The sequence below is a fragment of the Colletotrichum godetiae genome (genome assembly GCF_030913485.1).
Source record: "Colletotrichum godetiae strain CBS 193.32 chromosome Unknown BDP55scaffold_159, whole genome shotgun sequence".
In the NCBI taxonomy this organism is placed as follows: domain Eukaryota; kingdom Fungi; phylum Ascomycota; class Sordariomycetes; order Glomerellales; family Glomerellaceae; genus Colletotrichum; species Colletotrichum godetiae.
In genome coordinates, this window is record NW_026851407.1 from 262 (window position 1) to 8616 (window position 8355).

The 8355-nt window shown below is 53.1% G+C and overlaps 3 protein-coding genes across 3 annotated transcripts; 1 reads left to right on the forward strand and 2 right to left on the reverse strand.

The window, feature by feature from the left end:
- Positions 1 to 982: 982 nt before the first annotated feature.
- On the reverse strand, positions 983 to 1733 carry BDP55DRAFT_735621 (uncharacterized protein; the record flags this gene model as incomplete). Its single annotated transcript, XM_060580342.1, has 2 exons — positions 983 to 1570; positions 1617 to 1733. 2 exons carry the CDS (start codon positions 1731 to 1733, stop codon positions 983 to 985), a joined length of 705 nt encoding a protein of 234 aa, XP_060421298.1.
- Positions 1734 to 3844: 2111 nt separating this feature from the next.
- BDP55DRAFT_741097 (uncharacterized protein) lies at positions 3845 to 5808 on the reverse strand. Its single transcript, XM_060580431.1, has one exon. It carries the CDS (start codon positions 5680 to 5682, stop codon positions 3967 to 3969), a length of 1716 nt encoding a protein of 571 aa, XP_060421299.1. The 5' UTR covers positions 5683 to 5808; the 3' UTR covers positions 3845 to 3966.
- Positions 5809 to 6108: 300 nt separating this feature from the next.
- Positions 6109 to 7898, forward strand: BDP55DRAFT_735623 (major facilitator superfamily domain-containing protein; the record flags this gene model as incomplete). The annotated part of the gene is made up of 5 exons (XM_060580343.1): positions 6109 to 6276; positions 6330 to 6643; positions 6693 to 7128; positions 7183 to 7419; positions 7479 to 7898. The coding sequence occupies 5 exons, from the start codon at positions 6109 to 6111 to the stop codon at positions 7896 to 7898; spliced, it is 1575 nt and encodes a 524-aa protein (XP_060421300.1).
- Positions 7899 to 8355: the final 457 nt, after the last annotated feature.

Below are 8355 nucleotides of genomic sequence, written 5' to 3' on the forward strand. Positions count from 1 at the left end.
CAAGGTGTCAGGACTCTGTGTTAACCACTCGCTCGAGACTGACCCTGTTTCTTTCTCGTAGCAAATAATGGCTCTTATATTGTCCCGGTTAGCCGGGGAATCATGTCAAGAGCTGCATGTTACCTTTTTAATGTACCGTATAGGCCAGGGTTACTGTATTTGGATCTTGTTCTGTTATTTGTCTGAAGTTGAACTGAACGCCTAAGAAGCGAGGCTGAAAACGCGTCCGGGTTTACTCTTAAATTAAAACCATGGCTTGTATATTAATGTTAGAACCGCACTCAGAGGTGGCTCGGGCCGAGTTCACTCATGTGATAGCTGCCCAAAACTTGAGGGATGCCTAGACTCCGAGTAGGGAAGACTCTACTGCCGTCAATCCACCGTCGTCACTCCCGGAAGGATGCCATCGACCAGCGACGACTCCACTAGCGACAGACGTAGTGTCACGATTATGGCAAATACCAGTGGGTATATATGTATGAGTGTATTAAAAGTAGCTCGAGGCAGCCTATTTAGAACAAAGGAAATCCTGCAGTCAATCTGCAAGCCTTTCTAGGATGAAGTTTTCGTAACTTGGGAGCCTGTCATAAATGATCCAAGGAAGTATGGACTTCTACCTGGTCCTACCCAGCTATAACGGAGCCTCCAGTGTTCTCGATCCATAAACCTGATAGAGGAATTGCTAATTGTAGTGCATTCTTTCCTATGTTATTGGCTAGTAAAATTTCCATAGCTCTTGGGCGGGACGCCATATTCTTTCTCCAAGTTATCTGAGGGTATAGCTGGGCAGGGTTGGGTTCAGATATGCGGGAGGTGTTTCGGTAAATGCGCGATATCCACCGACATATTCAGGAGCGATGTCTTTAGAGATACTTCATGGCAACTACGAGCGCGTGCATCGGGCCCCTCCCGTAGAGATATGTATGGTACTCCATCGATTCTCCGTCGGAATTCCATATCGCATAGCTTTACAACCCTCTTCTCAAAGGATGATCTCCACGAGTACGAGCGCCGTCATAATCAAGCTTGCTACGAAGTCTGCTAGGGATGCCTCAAAGACGTCTCCTCTGCTCGCCTCGACACCAAGGAGGTCTGCCACAGCCTCGGCTGTCTTGTACAGCGACACCGCGAAGCCAGCGGCTACTGCAAACAGGATAACAGAGACGGTACCCAATCCAAGCGATACGAAGCGGAGCAACCTGAATTTGAGACCGGAAAGTAGCAGTATGGTCGAAGCAAGAGCACATCCCAACCCGGCGGACAGAAAGGTTTTCAGGTTCGGGCATTTGTCTACCAACTCCTGTAACGTTTCGGCCTCCTCAGGCGAAGGAAGGAACGAGACCAAGTACTGGACCAGATGGAACGCGGAACCAGGGACAGCGGAGCATTCAGAATCCACACATGCGTACTTCGTGCCCACCGACACGCGCGACGGCAGGCTTGCGGCGACTAGAGACTCGCCCGACGCAACTGCGGCTGTGACCACGCTGGAGGCCGCACTTTTCACCGCTGTGGCGATAGATCCGACCACATCAGGAACCTGAACAAAGCGCCGCGCTTCTTTCCGTAGCTTTACTGTCGTTAGTCCCGCATTGTCGTCGTAATGGGTCACGTACCAGAATCTGTACTATGCCACTCTCCTCGTTCTGCTCATCCTGCAGAATCCTGACGGTCAACGCGAGTATGACTAGCGTCAAGATGACGTGCAGCGCTATGATGACCTTGGAAATCATGACGCTGTATGGAGGAGGGGAGACGTGGTCGTTGCGTGATCGAAGCCCAAAAGACAGGTTCGAGAGAGGACGCAAGCATACATATCGCATTTACATCTTTGCTCCGTCGTGGAATTACGGCTGAAATCATTTTCTGGCTCTGCGTGAAGCAAGAAGCCAACTGCGTGGCGTCCGGTAAATACTCCAGAAAGGGCCGTTCGCTACACTGCTTTGAATCCCGTTTCCTGCTTGCGTGGCGATGAGGGGCCGGCAGGCGCGGCCGAATATGGGTTCGTTGAGTGGCTTGTAATTTGGGAATAGACTCTACACGCTCTTAGGTGCTGCTCGGGCCGTTAGGTACGGAACTACCAGCCCTCTTTGCGGTCTCGTTAGATCTCGGCACTGGAGTGAGAGTGCGTAGCGGACAGCGTTGATATGTACAGTATTGTGCATACTGTACATCTAATAGCCATGAGATAAAGGGCGTCGGCTCAGCAGGATCCACAAGGCAGATGGCCGTTTCCCACTTTTGATGGTCTTGGCCGTGGCCAGGTAATCCCAATAGGGCTGTTCGGCAAAACTAGACTCACCCTTTGATGACACCAAAGCCAAATGAAGCTCTCATCATGCGCGGGCCCCTGCGGCAAGAGTCCCATTCGACTGGGGTATGGACCCCTGGAAGAAAAAATAGATGCTGCTGATTTCCAGAATGCAGTCATCACGACTGGCACAAGCTCGTACACGTCAGGTGCAATGTTAGGTAAGCCATCCGCCGCGTCACATAACGGCCAGTAGTCTGCCAATCTGCTGAGTGAATCGACCGTTCGGCGTTCTATGTATTAAGCTGACCTCTATTGTACTTATAATTGTACAGTAGTCAGCCAGCGAAAAGGGCTTCATCCTGTTGACAACTCTTTGGTCTCTTTCCGCACGGACATCATAGCTTCTTGGCGCTCACACAGTACGATTTATTTTCTAATCAATCGAAGTACATCAAACGGCCATTGGGCGAAGGGCGTGGGCTCAGCAGGATCCACGAGACAGACGGTCATTTTCCACTCTCCATAGTCATCTGTGGCCAGGGAATCCAAATCTGCAAAACTAGACTCACCCCCCTTGATGACACCAAAGCCGATTCAAGCTCTTGTCATGCACGGACCCCTACAGCCAGAGACCCATTTGACCAGGGAAAATGGACCCCTCGAAGAAGAAATGAATGCTGCTGACTTCTGGAACTAACCTAGTCATCCAGAGAGCCACGGTTGGCGCAAGCTTTTGCAGGTCGGGTGGGAGGTAAGTCACCCACTGGATCACATGACACTCAGTAGTCTGTCACTTTGCGGAGTGAATCGACTCTCCGGGATTCTACTGTGCTAGGCCGACCAGCCCTGTTGTCCTTTCTAATCGTTTGTATCCACTTCGAACGTCTGTCCCAGTCTTCCAGTAGGCTATGCAAATTCCTGCAGGGCAACTAGATGACATAATCAAAGTGAAGGATGGTTACAGCTACGTGCAAGACCGAAGTGGAGAAAACCCAAAAGCACCACGTAAAAATAAGCAAGCTACAAGCACTTGAAGCAGCAGAAGCAAACATTTTGCAGCGGGCAATGCCATGCGTAATCCGTTCCAAACACTTGGATCAGGTGGGGCGAAAGCTGTCAGCAGGGCCTACATAGTGGGTCGGTACAGCTGTGTGAGATCAAACTGTGTTGGTGCCAAGACAGCAGACGTCCGTGCGGAAAGACACCAGAGAGTTGCGAAAGGGACGAAGCCCTTTTCGCTGGCTACTGTAATCCGCTCTGAATCCTGTCCTGATCTCACAGTAGGGTGTCTAAAAGCGTACAGGGGAAATAGATGAAGTAATCTGAAGTCAAAGATGACGGCACCTTTGTGTAAGACCGAACGGGGAAAAATCAATAGCACCACGTAAACACAAGCAGACTACAAGCACTTTTAGAGTAGCAGCAGAAGCAAACATTTGGCATTCCTCCGTTTTCCGTACATTTCCAAAGACCTGGATGAGGTGGGGCGAAAGCTGTCAGCAGGGCCTTCACGGTGGGTCAGTACAGCAGTGTGAGATCAAACTATGATATGTATGTATGTATGTAGTGCCAAGAAGACAGACGTCCATGCAGAAAGAGATCAGAGAGTTGTAAAGGGAATGAATTTTCGCTTGCTACTTTGTTACTATGCTCCTGATTGTCTTTGCTTCCATCTTTTGCCCGCGTCGCGGAAAAGCCCCCAGTTTGTGCCATCAGGATCTATGTCGTTCAATGGGAATGACTGGCCGTGGATCGAGGCTCATGTAAGCAGCAAACTCCAGCTCCGACAGATCCTGATAAGCCTTGAAGTGATAATCGTCGATCAATAATCGTTTGTCGGAGTCTACTTGCCCCTGAACTAGGGCAGTGCACAGGATTTTGGCGGTGTCTACTTGTTTTGAAAGGGGGTCGCGATCATCGTCAAGCCGCTCTTGGAGTCTCCGTAGCTGCACCTGTTGCTCTCTCTCGCTCATCCGTTCTACGTTTGGTCTTTCTGGTAGCACACAAAGCAGCGCATACTGGCCCGGCCCCCAGTCATGGCGCAGCTGGCAAATGTCGTGCCAGATTCGAAAGTTTGACTGGAGGCGTCTCATCTCTTTTATATCACTCGGAGCTATGCTGAGCCTCAAGCGCAAGGCAAGTTCCCGATCGCTTTTGAGCCGCAGCATCTCTCTGTAGAACAGCACACCACCGTAACGGCGGTAAAACTCACTCTTTTGTCCGGTCCTGATCGCGGACCAAATCACTGCAAGTTCGGAGTTCCCCGACAGGCGAGAGCTTCGGTAGAAGGCGACGGCCTCGCTCATCATGGCGAGCATGGTTTTGCATTCCCCAGACATGGTCGGAGGCATCTGGAACGTGCCTACGCCGAATGTACGCCCACTGCGCAGTGAGGTGAACTTCTCGTAGGCAGGGCCGGCCGGCTGCGGGGACGACGATGAATGATGCGGGGCCCGAGGCAACAAACTGGTCGTCACGCCGGAGCCTAGTCCCGTTAAGGAGAAAGCTCCCGGGTCGGGAGAGGCACCAAGCGTAAAGTCGACTCCATCTCCTATATCTGCTGGGATCATCGCGTCGGTCCGCACGCGGAGGTCTTCTCCGTGTGCGAAAGCTTTATCGAAAAAGAGAGAGTCCTCCGCGTGCGCTTCCTGGATCCGGCTGGCGACATCGCGATCCTCTGCATCCAGCTTTTTGGTCAAGAGCTCTACGAAGATTCGTGCTCGCGAACGCTGTAAAAACGCGACGTCGGCACACTGCGCCGGCACACCTCCGCCGACGAGCATTCGCATGCTCAGCAGCATCAAAACTCCAGTATCTTCGAGTCGTGTTGCAACAAGAGGCTCGGGTAAGCGGACTTTGCGGCCAGGAAACAGATCCTGTAAGCGTTCTACCATTGTAGAGCTGCTTTCAGCCTGCACTCCGTACAGCTGTACGCAATCTACGTAGGCGACGGCCGCACACCAGGCCCCTTCGTAGTTGCATGGAATTACCGTCATGGTACCGGAAGTGCTGCAGAGCGTAGCAGCTGTTTCCAGGCCATTCGACGTGAAAATTACAGGGTCTGCGTAGTGTGACGACGGATAAGATGATTGCAGCAGGCCGGTATAATCGGTGACTACGTCGTGATCCACGGAGTGGTCGCCCCTGGCAAAACGCCGCAACGATGGCGACACCTCTTGTGCTGTGTTATGGATGGAGTTACCTATAGTCTTCATGTATTCAATCCATCCGCTCGTCACATGAAACGGCATCTTTGTTTGCTCGAAGGCTTCCCGTGGTGGAAACTCCGCACTATCTGTCCCGGTGTCTCCGTTGAAAGAGACCGGGTAGCGCCTGCGGATGACCCGCAAGGCGGATTGCAACATCTCCAGTGTTGCGGACGTGAAAGGATGTGTAGCAAGCTGACGAAAGACTTCATAATCGTTCATTTTGCAGGAAGCATGACGAGGCTTCGGGTCAGTTCTTCGGACGTATTACTGCGCCTTATATGTTTTCCAAGTTCGACCTGTCTGCGAAAGCCGGTGTGACAAGCTCACGCTCGAAGCATCTGCATATCACCGAATGGTGCCACTCGAATAGCCAAAAACGACTCTTGAAATGTAACGAAAGAAAGCAGGAAGTCTCTTTTGAGTCGACACGGGGGTGCCTATTGAACGGTCGTGGACAGATCTGGCGCACGAATGCTAGAGACGCTTGGGACGCTACCTAGCACATCTCCGGGTGGGTATTTCGACATGAACTCTTGCTACAAAAAGACGGCCGTCATCCGTTCCAGGCTACGATCTCAGCATAAGAACGTTTCCCCGGTACCCTCTACCCAGCATCGTACTCTGCCTTCCAACCCAACCCCGACCATGCACCGCCAACAGCCTATCCATTCCGACGGGCTAGAAGACGACGAACTTAGTTCCGGCCTGGTCAAATGGAGTCCTTCGGGGCGTCAACGTGCTATCATGGCGACAGCCTCCATCTTGTCACTCATGGTCGCCCTCGACGCCTGTATCATTGTGACTTCTTTACAAGTTCGCCGTCATCCCCGCGACTATCCCTGCACTGCGCGAACTAACCATCACAGGCCATCGTGGCGGACCTCGCGCTCAGCACATACGACGGCTTCTGGATAGGGACGGCGTACCTCCTGGCGAACGCCGTAATGATGCTGTTCATTTCGGACGCAAGCCGCGTGTTCGGTAGGCGGCCATGTCTGACCGTCTCGGTCGCCCTGTTCGCTCTCGGTACCATCTTCTGCTGCGTTGCGCATTCGATCGGCTTCATGTTGGTTGGGAGGTCTCTTCAAGGCGTGGGCGGTGCCGGCATCATCGTCTTGTGCCTGTTGATTTTCACCGACTTCGTCCCTTTGCCCGTTCGGCCAACGTGGTACGGCTTAGTGTAAGTGCCCCCCCTCGAACGCATGTTCACCTTCGCTTACCCCGTTCAGACAGGCAGCATGGGCATTGGGCAACTGCGTTGGGCCCATACTGGGCGGCGTCATTGCTCAACACACAACGTGGCGTTGGGTCTTCTACATCATGTTCCCATTTTGCGTGGCCGGACTGATTCTCGTGCCGTGGCTAGTTAATATTGATCCTCCCGCTGACGATGTACGGGAGAAACTAAAGAAGATGGACTGGCTAGGAAACTCTCTGTTTATTGGCTCGGCCACTTTGTTGTTGGTGGCCGTCTCCTGGGGAGGCTTGCGCTACAGCTTGGGTTGCGCCGGCACTCTTGCACCGTTGTTGCTCGGGGTACTCGGCATGGCACTGACTATGATCTACGAGTCACGCTTCGCAGCCTTAACGTTCTTGCAGCGCCGACTTTTCCAAACCGCCAGCTCCGTCGCGACGTATGCTTGCGGCGCCATCCAAGGCCTCGTGGTGAGGATGGCCTGTCATGAATCGCGCAGTAGGACATGCTGACAACAACCGCAGATGTATGGGCAGCTTTATTACGTGCCCCTTTACTTTATGGACGTCAAAGGCTTTACCCCGGTCCAGACCGGCATCGCACTCTTCCCGGTCATGTTCACGCTGGTGCCGGCATCGATCATCACCGGTCGACTCGTCACGGTACTCGACAACTACCAGTGGCCGATCTGGGTCGGCTGGACTCTGGCTACGATTGCCTCCGGGCTGATGATGCTGTGGGATGTCGACACGCCAACGAAGGTATGGGCGCCGACGCTCGTCCTCCTTGGTCTTGGCCACGGCTCATCTTGAACGCGCAGAACATGGCGTCGCAAGCTCTCTGCGACAAGGACGACGAAGCGATCGCCGCAGCGATGTATGCCTTTCTCCGACAGTTTGGCATGGCACTCGGAGTCGGCGTGGGCGGTTCCACCTTTCAGAATGTGGTGCTGCGCAAGTTGGAAGACGATGGCTTGGCACCCGCAGGGACGCACGGAGGTACCCATGCTCTATCCGCCATGTTGAGCGCTGTCGGCGACGCTGGGCTGCGATCCAAGATCGTAGATGCGTACGTCTACGGCCTGCGTGGCGTCTATGGATTGTATGTCGGCGTCTCCGGACTGGCGCTCTTGATGAGTCTCTTCATCAGGAGCGCGTCAATGGATAGACGCCTACGAACTGAGCACGCGTTGCACACTCAGGTGACGGGCCGCGGAAGTATTCACGGCTCCAGGAGTTGAGCGTGGTTCGAGGGGGACGTCAAACCCCACGCTTACTTCACTAGCGACCGACGCTGCAAGTAGCATGAAAGTCGCGGGGTGTAGTGTATGCCAGCATACGAATCGATTCCAAGACAGTTGCAACCCTTTTTCTTCCTCGAAATTCGTTCGCAAGATGCGTGGAAATCATCCATTAGAAGCGCTTGGTTGGCGCCATCCTAGGTCCTTGATACTGCCATGCGGAACTCATAGAGATCAGCCTCTGATGCACTTTCCCGTGACTGTCACGTCAAACATCTGCTGTGTAGTATCCGCTTGTGATAGAGTTTTAACAAGGAGCATCCCTTGACCGCATGTGCTAGATCTCCCGCAAGTTTCGCGCTCTTGGTTAGACAAGGGATGTGATTGGCTGACGAGATAATAGGGCAGCACATCAGATGCACTAGACCAATGATCTAGCAGGATTTCAACGTCGATC

Excerpts from the sequence above, each read along its gene's own strand:
- BDP55DRAFT_741097 (XM_060580431.1), bottom strand. The coding sequence starts at position 5,682 with ATGAACGATTATGAAGTCTTTCGTCAGCTTGCTACACATCCTTTCACG.